The sequence below is a fragment of the Egretta garzetta genome, unplaced genomic scaffold (genome assembly GCF_000687185.1).
Source record: "Egretta garzetta isolate BGI_Z169 unplaced genomic scaffold, ASM68718v1 scaffold524, whole genome shotgun sequence".
NCBI classification, from domain to species: Eukaryota; Metazoa; Chordata; class Aves; order Pelecaniformes; family Ardeidae; genus Egretta; species Egretta garzetta.
In genome coordinates, this window is record NW_009259336.1 from 89,490 (window position 1) to 114,536 (window position 25,047).

At 34.9% G+C, this 25,047-nt stretch overlaps 1 protein-coding gene across 1 annotated transcript in view; it reads right to left on the minus strand.

Moving 5' to 3' along the window:
• Window positions 1–25,047, minus strand: part of DACH1 (dachshund family transcription factor 1) — a 334,323-nt gene that overhangs the window by 63,057 nt on the left and 246,219 nt on the right. Inside the window, 3 exon segments of the mRNA XM_035892376.1 lie at window positions 9,114–9,249; window positions 22,710–22,882; window positions 23,428–23,583. Coding sequence (XP_035748269.1) covers window positions 9,114–9,249; window positions 22,710–22,882; window positions 23,428–23,583 — 465 coding nt within the window.

Consider the following 25,047-nt stretch of genomic DNA (forward strand, 5'->3'; position numbering starts at 1 on the left):
AAGCCCTCTTTTTTGTAACAGTAACCATAAGAATAAAGTGGTACAAATAAAGCCTAGGAGATAAATGTTTTCTTCCATTAAAGCCAGGGCATTCACTTATGTGTGTTTTCAGGAAGAGTACGTATGACTCTATATTCCCTTTAAATTCACAAAACAATTGTGTGTTTCCTAATGTCTTCAGAATTAAATTCTAGATCAGCTTGACATATCATGTATTTTTTTCTTCTCCTGCCAAAGCATTTCTTTTAACTATCAAAATGGAAAACTAAAAATAAATAAAAAAACTTTAAAGAAACAGAACCGTATTTGTCTGGTCATCTTCATGCTGCCACAGGACATATCCCCACTTAGTGGGAACAGCCATAACTTCATTCCCTATAACATATCTTTCCTAGCAGCAAACACAAAGGGAGCTAATGATTAAAAAACTGCAATGTGGTAGCATGATAAAAGAAGTCCTTTCTAACATCTTATCAATTACCATTACATCTTCTGTTTAACAATTCATTATAAAAATGAAAATGAGCACACAAACTCTTTCAAGGGGGTTTTTAGCTCCCATTCCCTCATATGTAATAAAGACCATCAAAGACTATGAAGACCATTCTAAGGTCTATTACATGAAGGACACTTAATGACCACTGAAAAGAAAGATGAAAAAAAAAAAAGAAACAAAAGAAAAAAGTACCTTTTGGGAAATGTTTGGGGCACAAGGCACAGAGGAATTGTACATGCAGAGTTTTCAATAGATTGAGAATACATCAAATCTTTTGTGCACACGTAACTCCTTTGAGCATATTCAGAAAGTCAGATATGTCCAAGATGCATTAGAGTCACTGTAAATATAGAATAGCCAGTATGCTTATGTGCAATTGGGCTGCAATGAGTCCAGTTTGCCTGGGATGTTTTGGAACTGATGCACACATATCTGTCAAGTGAAAACTGTACAGCAAATCTCTCATAAATTGTGTCAAATCTACTACTACCCTAGCAGAATAAAGGTCCCTAGTAGCAAACAAGTCCGTAGAACTGCCTCATTGGAGGACAGATTAGTGAAAGTCTCTAGAAATACTCTTATTCAATATTTTGCTAAAAACAACTTCCAGAAGTTTGTACTACCTTTGCAATCCTTCCTGCATATACATACGATTCATAACCTAATCAATAATATGAAAGGCTTCAGTGTGTTCTAAGCAACAATAATAGACGTTTTCTAGCTTCTTAGTAAATAATGACCCAATAAGAAAAAACTTGCAATTTCATTTTTCACCTTTGTAGTCCATTAACTGTAATAGCTTTTAATGTACTTTAAGCATTCTTGAGTCTCTTGGGCTGAGTGAAAAGACACATCAACAACCAGAGTGTCAAAAGGTTACTTTGGTGATACCGGCTTTCTCAAAACTTTCATTCAGTAGATCTTTATTTTATCTGTCATAGGTTACAAATTTGACTACAATCTGTTTAGGGTTTGAGAAGTATTTAAAGCTCAAATCAACATCACTTCCACAATGTCCAAAATGTTGTACAAATACATAGCCTGAACTCAGCATCTTAAGGAATTACAAACTAATATATTAAGATTGAACAGGTAACATTTGAGAAGTGAAGTGAGAATGTAGACCTGAAATGTGTTAACTATAAATATATTTGCATATAGATACCAATCAAGGTCTGTTTGTATTCTTCTTGTTACATTAAAATGCAATACTCAGTCAAATAAACATGTTATAAAAGTACCTCTTTGTGTGTGTGTCTGTGTATGTATACAAAAATGAAAATGAACAGAAAAAATATGTTTACACAAGCAGCTGGACAGCAGAACTGTGCATGAAAATTTCTCTGTTTAAAAAAGGTCTTTCCCAGAGAACTAACTAAAATCATAACACAGACCAGAAACAGAATTTAAGCAAAGTTCCAGATCATTTGTTTGCTGACTTTGCTAGAGGACAGCTCAGGTAGAAGAGAATCTTTGTTGATGCTAAAACTTCCTTTGAGTCTTTCATATTTATAAAAACGTATGTGTTTCTATGTTTATTAAATTGAATAAGCATGCTTAATATATATTTATACTATGTATATATTATTAAAAAATACTGCTGATAATGTAGAATAAATATCTAACTATATAGAATGACATATTTATCATTAGTTCCCTTTTTGATGTATAACTGCTAACAGGAAAATACAATTCTAATTATAACTTTGGAATATTTAAATTGTTTTCCATTTTGCACTAAGGATATTTTGAAATTTTAATATTCTATTTTATAAGACATTAGCCAGGGGTCTAAGATTGCTCACATCTCTACAGGGGGACATAAAATAAAAACAGAGAGAAAGACTGGGACTATTTAATATGTGAATTTGATAAAGTTATACCTTAATTGCTGCTATCATAGTACTCTAGAAGCAGTTATTGTTGATTATCTGAAAATTACTTAAGAAATTTCCATTAATATCATAGTTTAAAAGCTTTTCTGAAATAAATAGTTTAGCTTCTTTTGTGAACATGGTGAATATTTTATATTTTGTTACAGAAAACAGCATGCACATTTTCAACAAGAGAGTGTCCTTCCCATAACACCTCAAATAACATATTCAATTTAAAATGTAAGCATGACATTCAGGCTTCATTTGCTGTTGGTGTCAATCTAAAAAAATATAAATTGATGCAGACAGAAAATTCTAATCTGATGCCCTAGGGCCAGATCCAATAAAACACTTAAGCATCTAAATTTGGTGTTAAAGCAACTAACTTTTAGGTGTTTGTCCCCTAGAAGGGAATCTTGGGCTGCAGTTAGCTGGGTCTTACATTCCTGCATAGTCTATAGGGTAGGTATTGCTAGGCAGGTACCAGTTAAGTGGTGTTATGAGCGGCCACTGCCTCCAACATCACTTAACATTTCCCAAACCAGGTGCTGCAAACTGGGATCTAATGAAGTTAACAAGTAGAAATATAGTGTGCCTACAGTCAACAGAAAATTATATGCAGCTATCTGGAGCCAGTAAACAGATGAACTCTGGCAATAGGACTGAACTATAAATTCTACCTTGCCAACCCCACATGACCAGAGTCTGGGTCATAAGGGAAAAGGGACGATGGCAAAATATACTTCCCTCCTTTACACAAAGCACAGTGATTAAGGATACTGCTCAGGAAATGTCTCACAAGTTCAATTCTCTCTTCTGCCCACAAGGAATTAGGATCCACATCTCCAATGGGTGTGTGTTCAACTTTTAAGCCATTGATATTTTGAACTCTTGCTGAAACACTTCAGATCAATGAGCAAGAAGAGGATCAGGATTAAGCAGTCTACTCCTTAGGTTCTCCACTAGTTCCTCCTCCCTATGCTATTTCTAGATTTACCACTGAAAAGCTGAACAAGTATTCAGCCCCATAAAAAACATCAAAAACATCAGACTGGGAGATCTGCAGAACCTCAGATAACAGCTCAGCAGGATAAGTGATAAAATATACCTCACCAGGACTGAGGAACAATCTAGAGTGAACTGTTTGAGTCATAGAAAATTTACTTTATCTGAAAAGACTCAGAGCCTTGATTTTAGCGTAAAAAAATGCATGGATCTTTTCTAACGTGACTCCTATACTTCACTTAAATCCTTCTTGTGAAATCTGACCTAATAAAACCAAATGTGCATCATCAAATAGTCCATAATTACAGGTTACAAAATTAGATACTCAGTTTTGATAATGGCTGTCAAGTACTTGAACTAACATTGTGTACTTGAACTTACCTCCTTCTTCCCAGGATCATTTACAGTTCTACAGCCCACTTTCAGTAAAATTGGGAAATCTGCTATTCTCTAGTAAGGAAAAAATCCTGGAAATCTAGGTGACTTGACTTCTCTGGTCATACAGTGTGGGGCAGAAGTGCTCTGCAGTGTCTCCTGCAGTCATCCCTAGTCCAGACTAGGAACCTGGCTGGACCACAATATAACCCTTATCAAACCTAAGTTTTCTTCTCATGGAACCCAGGGAGTGGGTGGAACTTCAGATGTGTATGTTGGGTCTTGCCCCAGCACGAAGCTAGGACATGGCCAAGTTGCACATCTGGAGTCAGCAGCTGGAAAATGTTCCCAACACCCACGGTTTACATATGGTCATTGAGAATAGAAACTCTTCCTGTTTTCCTGCAACAAATACTGACCCAGAGCCTGATGCAAACTTCCAAGTTTTAACAGGCAGCTAATCAGACCATAGAACCTAATTTGATTCTTGGTGGCATGACAACCTGACTCCAATGGAAGGTGAGGGCACTCAAGGCTGCATACACCAGAACCTGAGGACAGATTTTGAAGACAGTCTAAAGGCAAATAAAATACCTTCAAAGGAAACTGCACAAGAGATTTATTGGCAGCTTAAAACACCCCAGTAAAATGAACTCATTTCTGCCACTATTTCTGTCTGAATTTTGGATAGAAATTCATATGATCTTTGAAAGACTGAATACCCTCAAACTGTTACTCAGTTTGCAAGTGCCAATGAACTCTTTCTAAGTATGCTACACTGTGTTGCATGGACTGGGTAAATTAGCTCCTTTGGTTTATGTTTATAACAGATAAATGGTATTTTCTTTGCTGTATCCAATTCATAGACCAGGTCAGACAAATGACTCACCCCTCTGACATATGCTAAGTCTTTTCAAAATTTAGTATGTTGATCAGTTGCTGGTGTTAGAACCTTGCTCCCCCTTTAAAATCTCTGTTGACTGTCAATAATTTTTCCCTGATCTCAGATCACTTCAGAGATTTTTGGACTTTTCCTTTTTGCATGGGAGAGAAGAGGAGAAAATACAGGGCCTTCTTAACAGGCGGGATTTCCCAGGTTCAGTTAAAAGACATTTTAGTTGCAGCTGATAGATTTCTGCCAACAAAAGTGGCTTAGAAGAAAATACAATAATGTTGAAATGCTTCATGATACATATTCAGAACTTCTCTTTTCCTCTCTTATTTTTTCTTTTGAATCACATGATGAAGGTTCCACCACCTACATGTGTTTGTTCACATTTTTAAATAGGGTTGCATTCTGACTGCTTTGCCATGGTAAGCAACAGTTTGGAAATCTGATTGCAAGCTCACAGTGACAGAAGTAGATAATTACTATCTTCAAAAACATCTATAAGTTAAATCACATGTTTTAATACAGATTAGATTAGTATTAAAGTTGCAAGATTGGTATGAGAGACATGATAAATGTAGTCATGACAGAAAACAATTTTTAATTTAGTATACCCTATCAATCTAGATAGCCCATGAATATTTACCATTAATTCAGTAGGCTGGAACAGAGGGGGAAAAAAGAACAAAAAATAGAAGGTTTGACCTAAACAAGGACTGAGAAAAAAAGAGAATTCTCAGCAGTTTTACTGAGAACGTATCTTGCAAAAAACGTGAACTGGCAACAGATCGGAAAATACATTTGGGGCACCATTATAAACAAAGACTTTAAAAAACCTGAATGACATGCAAAAATAGTAGCAATTCTTACTATGTACTTCTCTTTGCAGGGTTTACCAGTCTGATTACACTTAAATGAGTAACTTCAAAGGCTGAAATAAAATCATTTATGGACATTCAAAACAAAGCTATTTGATCACATCATACTTCCCAGCAGGGATACAATTTGCAGGGGCTGAGTGAGGGCATAGTATAAGCTTTAACAGGTTGTGTGTGCAATGAACCAAACTAAATGGTTTATATAAAAGAAATGTTGTTTCCATTAATTTTTCTGGTAATCCTATTAAAAATGCCACCTGTCCAGAATAGAATTGTCCAGATTTTGATTCTTTTTTATATCTCACTGTTCAAACATAAGACAGAGAAGGCATCGTCTTATAGCTATTAAAATACGGCACAAAATGTCTTATTCTGAAATCTTCATTGCTGCAGGATTTTCTGCGGCTGTGTTTCAATGTCTGGCTATTATACCTTTTACTTTTCCTCTCGCTGTGCTCAAAAAACTGATTTTTCTGGTAAGTCCAAAGAATATTTTTTCAAAGAATATGTCATATTTCTAACCTTTCTTTAACCAAGATATTTCTAGTCTATAATACATAAAATTCATATATATTAAGTAAATATAACATGAAACGCACCTTTTAAAATTCCACCACCACCCCTCCAAAATCCCCTGTAACAACCCTGAACAGGAACTTAACTTTGAATACCAACAGAGATGAAATGGTGTCATAATCAGCATAAGTGCATGTGGACTATTCACCTAGATCAAACACTTTGGTCATATACTCAATTAAATTTAAATCCCATTATATAATGTGTACCAGCCTCATTTTATGCAATTCCCTAATTTAATGGCTTGGTATTAGCCTTTTTCCTTTTTGCACACATGGACTAATTTTCACGGTGCTCAGTCCCTTTGGGAAGTAGGTCATTAAAGTCAACTGGATGGAGACAGAAACTTAATACCTAAACAGTGTTGTAGAAGGGTCAGAGACACAATAGTAATGTAAAACTGTTTTTCACTCATCCTTCTTTGTAATAAAGAAAGCTATCATCCTGTTGTAATTTAATTTGTGAAACAAAAAAATCCCAATTAAAAAAATAAAAATCACAATTATAATACTATTTAGCTGTTAAGACAATACTTGTTTTACACTGAAATGGTAGAATTATAATGTTTGTATTACCTTTCTCAATGTGTATTCTTTTTGTCTCATGTCCCACGTCATGACCAGCCAGATCACCCTCCTTAGGTCCAGGCAGGACATTAGGTGACAAACCCATCAGCATTTGGTTCATAGATAGCCCGTTCTGATGGACAGCTGCTAGACACAAGCGCAGGCAGAAAGAACATCAGCTGACATATTAACAATACACTTTTGTCCTTATTTTATATAGTCTTCCTCTTAATTATACAAGAACTCTAACAATCACAAAGTTACTTAATTAGTGATATCAGTATCCACACAGTGGGAGAGTTTCTTCCTGTTAGTTCTGGTTTAAAACAACTCATTTTAAAAGAAGAGTTCAGCATTTTTTGGACAAAGTTGGATATTTGCAAACATTTTCTTGTTTATTTGACAAGAACTGAAAAAAAATTAAGCAAACCAGAAAAGCATAGAAGGTTCTACGTGAGATACTTACTGATTTTTTTTTTTTTTGATAGCTGTACAAAACCTCTTGTATATTAGCATTCCTAATATGCAGTCCCTAACTTCCTTAAATTAAGCACTGTAGCTTTCCCGGTGATAAACACTGTTTTTCAAAATACACTGTGCAACAGTGGAATTGCTTATTTCCTCATCAGATAGCTTGGAAAGCTCTTTCCAACAGTTCTCAGACAGACCTTCACAAGTCTCAAACACACCTCAGACACCCATATAAGATTATATCCCTATGCTTTTTTCTTCAAAAATTGTAATTGCAAGAGGCTTATACCATTTTCAGTAAAGCATTCTTTCATATGTAACCCATATTTCTGTAGTAGCCTTCTTACTCTTGCTGGCACCACAATACCAGATGTACTTAAGAATCAGGTGTGATGTTAACAAATCAGATAAGGAGACAAAAAGAGTTATTTTATAAACAAATAAGTTACTGAAGTGATCCAGTATTTAAGGAACTCTGTTATGCTCACATTGGAAGAAACAATGTGCAAAGGTCCCACTCCTCTCTGCCAGTAAGTAAGCAGAGTAAGCTGAATAGGACCATTTATTTAAAAAAAAAAAAAAAAAAAGTCATTCCCTAGAAAAAACAGTAAGTACCTCTCAATTTAATTTAATTTACTTTTTTTATTTAGACACCAAAGGAAAAGGTCTTCAATGGCTGTAAATAAGATACTACTCAATCAATTAAAAAAAAAAAAATACTAAAATTCCAGGGTTGAGAGGTTTTTTTCCAGAACTTTAAGTACCAACTCTGTGGTGGGTTGACCCTGGCTGAATGCCAGGTGCCCACCAAAGCTGGTCTATCACTCCCCCTCCTCAGCTGGACAGGGGAGGGAAAATATAAGGAAATGCTCATGGGTCGAGCCTTGGGAAGTAGATAGGTCACAGTATATGGGATGCACTCTGAATAGTCCAAGTGATAAGAAAACAGTATTTTCAGCTTTTCATGCTCAGGCCTCATTTCTTTTCTTTGGTAAGTCATTTTTCATCACATAGTAATGAAAGATCTTTCATCTGAAGGTCAATGAAGAGCCAGCTTCCTGAGTCTGCGGAGAGCCTGAAAGGAAGCAGTCTAAAAGACACATGTACTGCATCTAATCAACATGACTACGTATTTCATATAGCTATTTCACGGCCTTTTATCTGCACGCCAAATCCTCCAGTTTTGCCTACTGACAAATTCCATTGTGGAAAGATGCCTTAAAAGCACGAAAACCTGAAACGGAACAATAATAAAAGGAATGGACAAGTGTAATATGAATTTAAGTAAGTATCAAAAAAATAATATCTGTTTTAAACCTTAATTTCCAGGTTGTTGCACTGGAATATCATAGAATTCAGGGTCTTTGACGTGCAATTTACATCCTGTATATGGAGCCTTGATAAAAATGGTATCACTCTGAGACACTATGGTTTAATTTCTCTCCACCCCTTGTGACCTATGAGGTGATAATATTCTCTGTATCGTATTTCTTTACCATTACAAATTTTTATATTTAAAAAATTTATAAAGCATGCACATTTTTTAATTTATTTAACCTAATTCTTCTCTTTACCAAGCCATTCCACCATGTAAAATGCTGCTATGAAGTCAGATTCAATTTAGAAATCAAACCAGAGTAACCAGATTAAATAAAACTCAATTTCTTTAAAAAATGTTTACACTATATGTTCGGTTCTAAAACTAATCTAGCAAATTGCTTCCCGGCTGCAATTCTGTATTTCATAGCTCATATCTTTATGTTTAATATGACATGATGGCAGTTTATATCAGTACCCGTTAATGTAGCATCAGATATTATGATACTGTAAACTGGGGAACATAATGTCGGGAGATAGTTATTGCAGCTGAACTTCCGAACATGATACATATGAGATCTATTTAAGATGAGGGCATTTTGATTAGAAAAACCAGCTGCACCTAATCAAATTTAAAGTGGTGACAAGGAGAAGAATGTGACCTACGGATTCTGTCTGAAGAGCTCTCGGTCCGTGCAGGAGAGCTGGACACACTGCTGCTTCGATGAGAGGATGGATGGCTGCCAGGTCTTCGGCCCTCTTCAAGAGAAGGAGCAGGAGAAGGGCTGTCTGGAACACGTTCCTAGACCCCACAAAAAAATAATTGCAAAAAAAAGGCAATGTTAAACTAAACCTCTGTTTCCAAACGTCACTTTCCTAAACTGCATCTCTCCCTAAAGTACAACCTATTCTTTCCCTTCTTGAGGTGTCCAGGATTTGCAGAATATTCTCGAAGGAAACTTGGCAATTTTAGGACATTAGACCTTACGCTTTAATATGCAATGTGAGCGCTGCTCATCCTGTCAGGCTTTTAAACTGCCTTCTGGACTACTTACAAAAATAAGGTTGTTGGTTTGCTTTTGTTTTTTTTTTTTTTTTCCCTCACTTCTATCAGCATGCTGTTGAATTGGAAATACACATTTTGGCTTACAGACTCTAGCCTTACAGGATGAGGAATGATGTACTTTTGTAAATAAATGAAGACTAGACACTGTTGTTTTAGTTTAAGCTGAATTTCACTCCATATTCTAATTCCCAAGAGGCTTCTTGAGCAATGAGATCTTACGGAACTGCTACGGATCATCAATAAAATTTAATCTCCCTACCAGAAACATGGCTGATGGAAGTCCAAATATCTGTTTATACCACGGAGCACAAACCTGGAATGAACCACACTTTTTGGAAGAGTGTGGCCATATCACTGGTCATATCACTACTTCAAAATGGGGAAAAATGCCCATTCATGGTTTTCTACCCAGGGGGAAAGCCTGGCATGGTAGCCAGGAGGAGCTATGATGTACTTCAAGATGTTTCCTGATTTTGAAAATTAGAGCATGAGCACTGTGATGGTTTGAACTGCACTTGTGCGATGTGAGATCAGTATGTAGCAGATAGATGTATCTGATATTTACATAGAACTTTGACAGAAACAATAAACAAAGGGAGCTGAGTGCAGAATAGCCCTTTCCAGAAAATTATCTCTCTTCCCCTGCAGTGTCCTTTCTATTGCTAATAGCTCCCAAGACTATGCCATTGCTAAAATATGTGTGAGTTAGCTTGGTTTGGGTGAATAGTGATAAAAAGAAATAGTTCCTATAAGGGAAATCTATTGGAGGGACTGAAAATGTTAAAACAGGGGGTTTATGGTTGTTGGATTATTTTTTCCTTTTGATAATTGAAATAGTGGCTCCTAATGAAAAAAAACAACCAACCGAAACCAAAAACAACAATCAAAAATCCCAACTGTATACATGCAACTCACTAAAAGCTTTCGGTAATGAAATAATACAATTAGTATGTAACACATATGAAAACTTGCTGCTGCAAATGCCTAAAAGTTTTCCTGAAAAGAGCATCACATTCCTCACACAGCAAATTGCTTTTGCAGCAGTCATTATTTTTCATGCACAGCAGCTAGGTGAACATTTATTTCTCTGAATGTGTTCCTATGAAACTTAGCAACATGACCATCTATAGTAATCAATAGATTTGTTCCACATAAGCTTCATAATAAATATTTGCTAAATTTGAGATCTTGACTGCAAAGGGATTCAATGGGCCTATTGATGCAGTGGGAGAAGACCTTTCAGAGCAATGTTTCAAGCCATTTAAGTGGATTCCACTTTAATAGTCTCAGGTTTTTAAGTCAAAAACATTGATGAGGATAGTTTAACTGCATCATAGCTCTAGGCTTATTTTGACTTTGATTGTGTTTATATGTCCATGAACCGAGTATTCAAGAGCAGGATTATAATGCAGATGTTTTCAGAATGCAGAAGATTTATTTCTTTAGATTTAGGAGGACTTAAGCATACATAGCGTACAGATTTGGTATAAATTGGAACACAGTATATTTAATAATTCATTTAATATATAATTTCACTGTTTGGCATACAATGTATTGTTCTTAGAAGGGTTTCATTAAAATGAAATCCAGTGAGCACATAAGATTTGAATACAGAGCTGCAGAGTAAATTAATTTATTTAAACAGCTTAATTTGTTTATCCTATTTATTTATGTGTGCTTTTACAGCACGTATTATGAGATGGAGAGAGCAAAAGGAATGCACAGGACAACAAAATATAATTACTACACAAACAAAATAGATAATGAGTTTTATTCACATATCATACAACATAGCAGACAAACTCTATGAGAAAACTATATATGCTGGCTTTATCAATTCATTTGTAAAATACCCTTTAACCCCAATAAAACATGGGATCGAACTATGCAGAAATGGAAAATAAATTAATTTAATAACTAATTTTTATATCCTTGCTTCATAATTCCACAATCAATAATATAGTCCACAGCAATTTTTTGTCCTTATCAAAACTATCTGCGATAATAAATGGAAATGTTACTAATAATAAATTGAAATACTCTGTAGCTCTAAAAAGTCACAGTGATAAACTAATGGTGCTGGAATATCAATATAAGCTGTCTTCCTCTTCTAGAGATTTTGTGTAGAAAAGACGGATTTTGTCTGTGGTAAAATATTAACTGTACATTTAGATTTAAAATTTTTCAAAAAAGGGAATGTGCAAAAATGTGTGCAGTAAATAACTCAGATGATCAGAGCTATTTTGTAACTTCTGCAAAATGCCACTTTTGTACAAGTAAGTCTACATGACACAGCAAAGAAACAGAATTTACTGCATTATAATCCTGGCAATAAAAATCAGCTAGGACACTGTCCACTGTCCAACATCTTTCCTAAAACTTGTCTACTCCCAGGACAAACTTAATTCCACTTAATTGAAGATATCTCTAGAGAATCTGGTGTTGGCTTGTACTGTAATTAGGCTGGTTGTCTCCCAACAAACAAACAAATAAAATCTGAGTGACTTTGCTAAAATTAAATATAAGGAGGAAACTATGCAGGGTTCAGTTTGAAATCAACCCATCTGAATGTAAGTATCTAAATAGAGTTTTGACACATGAGCTACAGATAAAACTTCAGAGACACCTGTATCTGGGATACTACACACAGGGGCCCACCTTGAATCTAAGTTGTCTCCCATTTCAATCAACTGAGATATAGACAATAAAGTCAGTGGAGCTTCCTCCAAAACCAGATACCTGAAGCTCAATTCAGCTGCTCACATTTGAGCCATTTGAGCCACTGAAAGGTTCTGAGATGTCCACACAAGGCTGTCAGGACCTACAAAAGATGTGCTGCCTTCTGGAGTGGCAGCAGGATGCCAAACACTATCCTTGCACTTACTGGCTGATGAGCTGAATAGCTCCCAAAACTCTACTGACAATATTCACTAGAAAAAAAAAAGGAATATGGAATTCTTTATTTCTTGTAAAACATAACCCTCACTACCTACCTTTTTTCTCCATTTTTTGCTTCCCTATTTGTTTCTACAGGTACTCACAAGTAAAAAGTAGACTGAACAATTTAGGGCATATGTAGTAATTTAACATATGGTCAACCAATTTTTCAAAATTGGTAAGACTCTCAATTAGCCATCAGAACTGGAGGCTATACTAAGCAATGGACAATACACCCTTAAGGGCCAAATTTGAAGCATGCCTTATCATGTTGCTCTTTACAATCTGATCCAAATCATGAATCCCAAGCATTTAAGAATCTGACACGTAACTTTTTCATACTCTTACTCCACTGACATTACAAGTTAGACACCCTCAATATCAAATCCTTTCATAAATAGCAGAATTGTTCCTGTGACACTGGGGTTTTTTTAATCTTGTAAAGAACAGGTCAAAGATTTTAACTGTCAGACATTTTAACCTATGAGATTGAAGTTGTGTTTATAATTAGAAAACACTCCGATTTTGTTCAGAATACCATATATTATCCACAATGTAATACTGTCTCAGTCTCTCCAAGTAAAACAGAGGTGTCTTGATGTACTTACCAACATTTTTCTACATTTTTCAAACAGCTCTTTGCATGGATGCAAAGACCATACTCTAAAATCTTATTCCAAAAGTTCCTTCTAAGTAACTTCCTATTAAGATTTATCTTAATGTATCAGTAATGGTATCCAGAAGACCATCAATACCTTTGTCCTTGTATCATGTATGTTTTTTCTTCTTACCAGGTCACAAAGGTAGCTATTTAATATTAATCTCTTTTTTTGCCTCTTTTTCTGCTCCAGCAGCATGTTTTCATTGTTTGAAAAGTGCCTCATTACCAATAGTCTTCCTCAAAAATATACCAGAATGTAAAGCTGATGGAGTTCAGCTGTTGGTCCCTATATCACTATCAAAGAGAAGACATTTCAGGTAACACATGTAGTATTAATCCCTCTGCTCCTAAGAAGACAGACAAGGAAGTGGTATCTTCTAGGTTCTCACCACCTCAGTCTTTCCACAAACATTCTTGATTCTTTGCCATTCCTGTTCCTTAGTGACAAAATTCCAGAATCTTTCTGAAAAAGTTTGAATATGCCTACTTCCAATAACCAACCAGTTTTGCATGCACAGCTTTCATCTCCTGCGTATTTCTCTCCTATGAGTATCTTCAGTCTCAGCTTTCTCCTTTGCTCTAGTGTGCTTCTCTGTAAGACTCACCTCTTGGGCTTAGTCATAGTTTTTTGTCATGGACTGAGCTCTACACATGCAACTAAGTATAGCTGCAGATGTATATCACTTTTAAAACTATTCAGCTGTCTTGATGCTCTTCAGTGTTGAACAAACTCCTTTAAGGACATTTGTGCTTTAAGTCACTGAAGTGCACAGGATAAAATAACTTATTTTCAGTATCATACTTTTCAATAGCTTAAGTAACTTCATACTGAGGGAAAGGATATATGACACACTGTTTCATACATTGTTAATTTAAAAAAAAAAAAAAAAAAAAAAAAGCTTTTAAGCTTTTAATCAGGAATAGTTTATAATATTCTGAACTTTCTGGGAAGGCACCTGGCTTCCACACCTTTTTGTGGTAAAATTATAAAAACCTCTTTCACAATGACCAAAACACAGACTTCTTACTCTTCAATTCCTTACTGACCTATTTTGAACTCATGTGAGAAGTGTTCCAGGAGCGGCTTTCTTGGAAAATGGCATACTTACTTGACATTGTATTAGTTGAATGAATGGAAGAAGTTAATTACTTGGGTATCTTTGTATTCCCTGAAAACAGGATATTTTCCCTTTACAGTTTCATTTTTCCTTCAGCTTTAGTCTAAAGCACTATGATACTCCAAATTAATGTTTAGTCCTAAGAATTACAAGATGACTTGGGCTAATAATTACTTCCTAACTTCCACACTATAAAGTGTGTGTTATCAAACTGACTGAATGTTATACATTTTCATTTATATTTCCTTATTTGCATACTACCACTAGCTTGCTAAAGCTCTTGCTAACTTCCCACTGATGCGCATGTTATCTTTCTCACCTTGTTCTTACAGATACACTTCTAACCCAAATCAAAATTCAAGATTTCAAATGTTTTGTGTTGTCATTAATTGCACTATTCTTTTAAATAGTAGATCTATTTCTTATAAAGAACATATTCCTTGATATTTGCGTAAGATTTTTTTTTCTCTCTTTGTGAATATCTTGAACTTACTTATCTTTTGGACCAATTTAAGTTAATTTGATTTCTGTTTTACTTTTACATCTGCAGTTGTCTTTGATTCTATCTTGCTGATCCCATCACAAGAATACTGATAAATGATAGCATAAAATGTAGAAAGAGATCAACAGACAAAGACTATGGATTTGCTTGATTTTTATTGCCCTGTTTTCTGTCGCATTATTGGGAATATCAGCAGCACTTCACTGACAGGAACTCCAAACAGGAGACTCCCAACTAATCTTTTAACAGTACTTCAACAACAACGGAGAACCAAATCCTTCGAAATCATGGGCAGTACGTAAAGTACAGTGGCCTAGCCAGGAAGTGAGTTTCACAGGATTGGGCCATTACGGAGATTAAAAACAAGCAAGCAAACAATCAAGTAAACAAAAGTAGATGCCTGTCAATACCAAGAGTGAGCCTGGCTGTACTGGTGAAACTATAGTAGCATCCAAGGTGACAGTTTGGAATCCTGAAGAAGCAGGATCATTCCCCGAAGTGCCACAGAGCCTCACAGTACAGAATTCTGGATTTTGTGGATTGTCGTAAAAATGTCCTGACTATTTTGGAGCTGCTTTTTTTATGTGTATCCTTTCAATTGAATTTATAAATTACATTTTGCCTTCTAAATGAGTATTTGGCCTAATAAACAAAACATCCTTCTAAGTTATACTAAAACTCCCATGTAACATGCAAACATAGACATGCAAAAACCTCTTCAAACTGAATGAGTAATTTCTTACTGGCAAGTTGGACGGACTTTTCCTGCTTTTTTTCTTTTTTTTTTTTTCTCTCCTCTTTTGGAAATCTAGTCTTACTTGAAAAGCAGCCATTCAAGCTTAAGAAGCATCACTAGGAATTCATCCCTCAAAGTCAATCCAAACCATACATGCAGCCAAACACCAAGAATTCATCTGACTAGATGTTGTTGTCTATAGTACAAATGCCCACATCTGAGCTAGTCACCCTAGGCTCATTTTTTACACATACATTTACATTGCCAAGGTACAACTCACCTCACTCTAAAGTAGTTATCTAAAATAGGTCCCATGAATTATGCCCTAGAAGACAGCAAAATTAATCCCATCTCTTGTAACTGGCCTCATGGCCATTCTGCATCAAATTAGTTTTACACCACATACATAGTTCCCTGTTACACATGTGAATACGCAGATTACCAAACAAAAAAATTTGTACTACCTTCTCATGTGCTATCTGTAGGTATCTATTTTACATGACACACATTCATTCCTATGAGCATATGGCTGCTATTAGCTTCAAACTGCACTTCAGAAAAACACATGTTAAAATAAGTAATACGATCTTATATTATTAAAAAAGGACATTATTCCAAGTTACAACCTACAAGATATGCATTTGCCACCCTCTAAGTTAATTATAAAAAAAACTGTATTAGAAGTTAAAACGAATAATTTTAATCATATAGGTAGAACTATATTAATGAGGTGGGACACAGGGTCCTCTAATACAAAGATGATTAAGCCTTAATAAAGGAATTCAGCTACACTTTCACCCAAAATCTTATAATGCTAAAGGAAGAAACAGAAGTAAGTGTGCATATACATATTTATATTAACATAAATAAATAAATAAATAAATAAATAATTCTAACCTGGAGATTAACTTTGTTATGTGCACATTCATACAAATAATTTAAGGTATCATATTTCTGCAGTCATGAAAAGATTAAAATGAAGTATTAATTTGATTTATAATATACTTCAGATTTTATAGGTATATCATAATTTTCATGTTTGCTTTCCCAATATGTAAAACAGATGTTTTAGGAGCTGACAGTCTTATTTTTATTCTAGAATAGTTACTGTAGAGTAATTACTTTTTACTATTTAAATGTTTTATATTAAATCAAATTTCTCCTTATATGAAGAAAACTTGATTTTACTTCATGTATCAGATAATGAGGAAATGAAAGTGGCTTCATTCTTCATGCACTTGTGTATAGTATATTTTTCTATGCATTCAATAAAATCACTTTAAAGTAATGTCAAAATTTCTATTTTTCATGCACAAATGTCTCTAGAAATAATAGGCTATGTGAAAAGTCAGACATTTTTCAGGTTGGGCATCCAAGAAGGGCATTTTGCCAATTTGGGATATGATTAATTTTACTCTCATTCCCTTTCAGTAAAATGGGTATAGCATACCCAGCTTCATAGGAATGGTGCAAATACATATCTACCCCTGTTTGCATAATACTTTTCCTGTAAGGCACAGAAATGTCCATAGAAAACTTTTGACTTCGACACAGGATTCAGAAAACATAAGTTAAATAAGACTGGGCCAGACACTGATTTAAAAAAAAAAATAATCAAATACAGAAAAACTAGCCATTCACTGAATGAGGTGGGGGTTCTGTGGAAAAATACAGTATGTGGTTGTGAAATTAAAATTGCACTGTAATACGTGGATGGAATGCTGTCACATTCAGGTTGTAGAGGCATTCTGGAATTTCCTAATGTTAGTCTTACATCTTCTGAAATTCATTGATGGTCTTTTGACATAGATTTTGGATGTAATTTTACTCAATCCATGAAGACAGTCATATCTAAAGATTTTACAGTAACATCTGATACGTTGACCATTCTGGCAGTTTTCTCAAGTTTATATTACAGGAAAATTCTGCTTTGTTGGTAATAGCAGCAAAGTGGAAGGGTTTTCTATCCAGAATGTCTAATTGCACTTTCAAGGTGCTTCCTATGGCTCCTGTCTCTACCGGATGGTGTGCCAGACAATTTTGAGAAATACTTTATCTAAACGTATAAAAAAAAAGTCATAATTTCTCTTACTGGAAAACAGGTTATCGGTAAACTCTTCTACACTGAAACACCTTATGATAGCCAGTATCTTTTGGTATTAAAAGTCTGCACTAAACTCAAGGCTGCTCACACAGCAGATACAGAAGACTTAAGCTGAAGCTTCTACAGTCCCTTTGCTGCCCACCCCCTCCATGAAGTCAACTTGCTCATTTTCCTTTTAGAGTCCATTTCCTTTCAGGTTCACTCTCTGAATTTGCTCACCACCACTCTGACATGAGACATTTAAATGTACTCTGTTCCATCATTTCTGTATGGCAGTGTCATATTTCTTCTTCTTGTCTATTATTGGACTTTTTGGCAACAATTATAGATGAAAAATATATGAACATTAGATTACATCAATAGGAACACACACATATGGCCAATGAAAAAGTGAACGAATGTTAAAATAAAATTTCATGTCAGAATAGGCCTATAAACTGAGTTACTTTTTAAAAAAAAAATGTCAGTAGCTATCTTGGTTAAATAAATTAATAGTAAATTTCTGCTATCGGATAACAAGAAGATATCTATCTATCTATCTACCTATCTATCCATCTATAAACAAGTTATAAACAAGTATAACACAACAAGTACAGTGATATATTTAGAGAATTAGCAAAATTTAGCCTCATGTATTTATTTAATATGCAGTGGAAAACTACTGTGCCACTAGTCACTTTCTCAGCTGTAGGTATTGGTTTCTTCTGCTTTATTCTTAATTCTTTCTATAAGTATTAGTAACATTATATGGATATAGTGCAATTTTTGATGCTGGCATGCTGCTCTGTTCTAACTTTTACAATGTAGAATTATTTCAAGTTGCTATTAATATGAGGTATGTCCTTTATATTTTCATATATCTTTCTGCTGAGTGAAAAAAATTATGTAGTGAAACTGCTAACAAGCTGAGCCTTTGAAACCATGGGCAGGTGATGAAAGCCACCTCATGTCTAAAGCATCCCCAGGTCACAGCTGTCACACTCACTGCAATTCATTGCTGTCACAATCTGCTGTCCCTGCTTGTTGTTCCTCTCCTCTTATTCATCCAACTCATATATCTAAACATTCCATTACAAAAAGACATCTAATGTTCGTCTCATGTTCAAAAGGGCACAACACTCTTCTGAAATATAATTCTGAAGATTTTAGAGCTCAGAGTTCACTGCCAAATCTAAGGTGTTGCTTTGTAAGGCTTCCCTTGCAATTTTGTCTTTGTCTCATCTCCGGAACATAGCAGAATAAAATGTTTCGTTAGTACATGATCTCAGCTTTATTCCAACTTCTTATCATGAAGAAATGAATTATTGCCCAGTAATAGAAAGGCATTTGAAGCTTTGTGTGTTTAAAGATAACAGCACTAACTGTGAACTCAGTGAATTGGAAGGAAAGGTCAGCAAGTCATCGACTGTGGCACCGCTCACAAAGGCAATTCTTCTCTCCAATGAACCAGGTTGTTTATAATCTGAAGACTCAGACTTTCTAAGACTTAATTTTGTTCTTTGTTATTTAATTGGATAAGGTTACTATTGATTTACTTTTCAGAGTAGAAATTTCTCATAGGTCTTCTAACTTTCAAGCAGAGTTTAAACTTGTAAACATCCTGTACTCTAATTTCAAATCTACACTGTCATTTCAGGTTACAACTATGAACTCCAAGATGAGTGATTTACAAACTTTTCAAATCAACTTCTGGAAACATTGTCACTGAGGAAAAGTATTTAAGTAAAATTAGGGTTAAAAAAATGAGCCAGAAGATAATGAAAACAAACCCCAAAAGTCTAAAAATGTTACAGTAAGAAAAAGGAAGATGTGATTCTAATAACAGTTTTGTGAAAGACAGCAACTGCACTATTTATTCATTCCTGTAAAAATAAAGAAAAAGGAGGTTTGACCTTCTCACTCACATCTATTCTCTAAGATATTTATTTTGATTGTAGTATAATTTATAATTCATAAACTTTACATTGCCAATAAAAGGTTCAAAAAGTTTGCTGATTAGAGAGTTTCCTGCTCAACTACTCAGTGTGTATAATTCAATGGACACTAAAATCACAGCCTCTGACTACGCCTAGTGAGGAACAGGTAAATTGCCAGTGACATTATGTCCATGCTCATGGGAAGAAAATCCCCCTAACAATGACCTCATACTTTTATGTTGCTGGGGTTTATGTTTTGATCCTGTGCAGTATTAAAAAATAGGAACATAATTAGTTGGCCATGCTATCTCTACCCACATGACTATATTCATCCGCCATAGCCAAAACCAGAGGATGTAAATCTAGACATACATTGTACCACAATGGGGCTGAAGGAGATAGTAGGACAGTCCTGTAAGAGTGAGTTCCTTAGCCCTTACAGTATTATTGAAATAACTATGTGCAGCAAGATCTTACATTTAGAAGTCATTTTGATGGCAGATTAACACTTGTGTTTATGTATTTACCTGTAGAACAAAGGTATTGTGGGCAATATGTCACAGGCCTTGGCTGAAGAAGTCACAGTAACACTTAGGTAGTGTCTCCATCAGGTTCTACATAAATGCCTCAAAACTCCAACTTAATCATGCAAACTTCAAAAAATTTATATTTTACCCTTGAGTGAGCACACTTTTCTAAACAGAACTTAGGTTAATTTGGCCATTTAAAACCACTTCACTGTAAATCCACATCTTTTAATTTATGGTTATGTGCAAATCAGATGAGAAGAGAAAACCTGGTTTATTAAATAACTTGCACAAGATGTTATGCCAGGAGCTATGCAAAAGTTGGAAGCTATGATGAAGATTTTATTAGCATGAATATGGGATAGTTGAATTTTCAGAAATGGCAGAGGTAGATAGTGTAGATTATTAATACAAACAAATGCCTATATAAGCAAGATTTTGAAAAAAAAAAAAATTTCCCGTTACAAAGTGCTGCTAAAATGTTTCAAACAGGGAACCAAAATTGCTAGGTACTTTCAAAATCTTCCCCTAGATTATAACAAAACTATCTTTCCAACTAGACGAGCTGCAAGAGTGAACTTGTTAAGAAGTTAAGGAATTCCGGGATAAGGAAAATTTTCTGGTATGGCACTGCCTATGGTTAAAATAATTAGTTACATGTTGACAGAGTCTCCCTTTCATGGTCTAACACTTTTAACTAGACAGGTTTATATCAGATGAGCCAGGAGTACTTCTCAGTTAACTGCTTCCTGGATCCAGCAATGTTCCCACAATTGGATGAGATCTGTGAACACACCAGGACCTGCTTTCCACAAAAGAAAACCCTTTTTACATAGCCTAGGAGCTATGTTGTACTTCAAATGTACCTGCTTTTGGTAACTGAAGACAAAGATCAGAGGTTACGTTGCGGTATGCTCCCATAGACATCTTTAAATGTAGGCCACAGGAATTTAGGCAACTTTAATAGTTAGAACTAGATTGTAAAACAGTGGCTTTTTGAAAAGCTAGAAGTCAGCTTGTCAAAGTTTAGAAACAGAAGGTCACCAATGCTCATGAAGGTCAAATGTTGTACTCTTACATATGAAATCAACTAGCTCACAGAAAAATAAAGAAGGGAAAACAGAAGGAAAATTAGTGAAAACAAAGTTTTGTTGCCATAGAAATTCATACTTGTCAGGTGCCATTTAGCATGTGCTCCATCCCAATCTTCATTTTTTAGATACCTCTGTAATACCAGTGGTCACTGTTCCAATTAAGGAAATAAATTTAGAATGAAATAGAGCACCATGTACGTTCCAGAGTACTTTAGTATCATGTAATTCTTACTAAATACTGCTCAAGTGAAAACAGAAAAACAAAGGTGCAGAAATCACCATGTAATCAAACACTTAGCAGCAGAGTGTTTATATTCCCAAGATATGACCAAGATGGACATTAGGGGTGGAATCTAGCCTTGCTGACATAGAAGAAGATATAAAAACCCAATTCTTCTCAAACCAATGTCTTAACTCCCCATGTCATCAAAGGTGAGAAAGGGATGCCAGTGAAGGTCTCCAAAGCAGATCCTACATTTGAAAGTGCAGGTACCTAAATTAGGTCACCAGGCCATATTTATCTAGATCAACAGCAACATAGATTTGTTGACTTTTAACTGAATAGTTTTTTATGATTCTCGGCTTGTTAGGTTAAAAAGGACAGAAGTATATGCATATTGAATGCCTCTATAAAGTCAGACCTGAAGTCACTCTGGTTAAATCATCATGAACTTCAAAACTTTTGCAACTCTTAATTTGAAGGTCCAAGAGATTTTAAATTTACCCATTTTTTGTCAAAGGAGTTTGGACAGATTTCCCACATGGCCCTAAAATACGAAATAAGCTTGACTTTGCATGTCTAACATATGAACATTGCATAAAAGCACAAAAGTTTTGTTTACTTTCTGTATCTCACCTATTAGAACTAAAGAAGGGTAACAGGTAAAATGTGGATATCTGAATAAATGTCAAATCAAATTATCAATAAGGGTAAGGGAGAAACTTTTAAAATTAAAGCAGATCATCTTCAGCCAGAAGGAGAGAAGACTCCATGCCTCTGCTAAATACCTCTATAAGCAGATTAGTTTAGTTACAGGCAGTAAACAAAACCTCAAATGGGTAGACAATTTCAGATGTCAGATATTTTTGAGATATCTCTACATTACTACAGTTCTGGCCTGCAGATTACTAGGTTTGTTCTATGCAACTGCATTCCATTCTGTTCTGGGATTTGGCAATTTAGGTTCTGCAAATTAGTATCAAGCCTTTCAGCCTTCTTCAGATAATTCACAGCATTTCAATTCAAATGCTTAGATTTAAAAGATGGAAGAGCAGTCTCTTCTAATTTAAAAAAGGAATAATTTCTTCCTTGATATCTTGAGGAACATTGCCATTTGATTACAGACTATGAAATACGAGAAATCAGAAAGCTGTGTATTCTGTACGAAAATGCTTCAACTTGAACATTGTTCAAGTATTAAACTTATTTAGAGAGGGGGAAGAGAACTGAGAAGATAACACTGGCTGCCAACAGCCCACTACAGTTGGGTTTCTCGTATATATTGACTTTATGACTTACCTTGTAACACCTGACACCTACCCACCTTTACAGTATTTATGACAACTGTGAGTGTGCTAGACTTTTATTTTTATATAGTTACCTTAATAACAGATGTCTCAACTCTGGATGGAGGACTCTGCACTTGTGCTGCTGCTGCCATGTTGGCGATGGTACTAAGGTGATTCATCTGGCTCATTGCCATCGTGACAGATGCTGGAGGTAGGCTCACGGGAATTAATGGGTGGGGCATCATCATAAAAGGAAGTTCCAATCCTGGTGGGGGAAAAAAAAAAAAAAAAAGAGGAAATAGGTTTATGCATCTTTTTAAAACATGGTCTTTTTTTCTCCTGATGGACAATATTCAAGTGATGGGTGACAAGATGGTTCACATTGCAGGACAAAGTAGCTATATGTCAGTTCTCTTCCAGGATATGCATGGGTAAATCACTAGCAACCATGGAGGGTTTCTAGCCACAAGGAGAGGCTATTACACCTCTTAGTTTGTTCATATCCGTGTAATGTATGATATCATTGCTAAGCAATGGCTGTTTATTATCTTTTTTAATATCTGCTGTAAGGTGCCTTAGCAATGCATTATTATGCCACTGATGCACAGGTTAGCAGTTATTTTAAGTATCAATTTTATTGCATATGTTTTTGTTCTTTATTGTCTCCGCTTCCCCTGCTTAATACTTTAAAGGAAGTATTTCAATATTCCCCACATCTTTGTTTTTTTCATAGCCTATTTATATAAACACAAAATAAAGACAGGAATTGGAAAACTGCTGATGTTAGTGCTGAAAGATGTCAACCCGTACCATTTGGCAGAAGGTGGTTCTGTTGAAGAGGGTTGAGAGGATGGCTAACTGGAACACTATGCTGTCCAGGCAAGTTGGGGTGGTTAACAGAGGCCTGTGATCCTTGGGTGGGGGGAGACTGAAGTTTTTCTTTATCCCAAGAACCATCACTGCTGCCTGTGGGGAATGAATATATATTATTTGGATGAAGGAAGACTCCAAATTTTTAATGTCTGAATTTGCAAGCAAGGCCAGCAATTTAACCTTTTTTGCAAGTGGCTTTTTTTTTTTTTTAATATGTGGATTGGGGGAAGGACTTTTGTTTTGTTTTTTTTTCCACCCTCTGAAAAAGATATGTAAGGATAACTTTTTACAATTAGGAATTAGAACACAAACCTAAAGGTATTATAGTTGTGCTCTTTCACATTAAGTTTGTGTTTGATGTGTATTTTAAATAAACTTTTGCCATTCTTAGCAAGTAAAAGTATATATGGCATTTGTTTTACACATGAAATAATATTTTGCCTCCAAAATATCTAAAAAAAAATATTGCCTGTTATGCCAATTAAAATTTAAACTACATTCATATTTCTTCTTGTATTTGTGAATAAATAAACATAGGAAGTAAGTAAAAAATTAATTTATTGAAGGCACCAAGATGCATGTATATGTGCTTGGCTGACGATTCTAGTTGGCACATTCAATTTTTATTTCATATTATTAATTAAAATATAAGGGATTATTAATTGATTCCTGCAGTCTTCTGGTAGTGGAACAGACTAAGAGCAAGGAAGAATGTTGACAAATAAAGTGTTGAGACGAGCAGTAATTCATATATTTGAGAAATAACCTTTTTCACTATTGCAGACCTCCTCATAAAAAATACCCACAGAATTAAACAAAAGGATACAACTAAAGGACAATACTAAAAAGTCATATAACATTATTAATGTGTACATTTGCATAGAATGAAAAGTTTAAAATCTTCCAACTGGTTGACTTATAGTACTCATGGTACATATTTATGTATAATGCTGAGATTGAGTATATGTATGTTTACACATACAAAGTAATCTGTACACTCATTGTATGAGTTTATTTACCATATACAATCAATAAACAATGTTTGAATATATTAATAAATATGTATATATGCATGCACTCTCAGCAGTATTAATATATGCATCAGCAATATATGATTGCTTCCTTTTTCATATAGAGCACAATTCACCCTCCTGACTTTGAAAGTTTCTACTGTTTTCATGGGAATTTTTCTTGATAAGGACTTTAGGATAACATCAGACAAGACCTATTTAATCTATACCCAATTTCTATTTAGTATTAGGGATTAGAGAAAAGTGCATATTTCTGAATGTTTTTCTATATGCATCTTACTACTTAACGAACAACAAGGCCTAAAACCCAACAGGACTAATACCACCTCCTCCTTACTTCAGTAGAAACAAGATTAGCACATCAGTCTTGACATTCTTTAACATCATTTTTGTGGGATGACAAAAGCACAGAAGTTGGTAGAATTCCAATTTAATTTCTCTAGATCTATTAAAACCTGATTGTAAAAGCTGTACAACATAGTTTATAATGAAAAATACTTCAGTATTGCCATGATTTTCTTTCCCT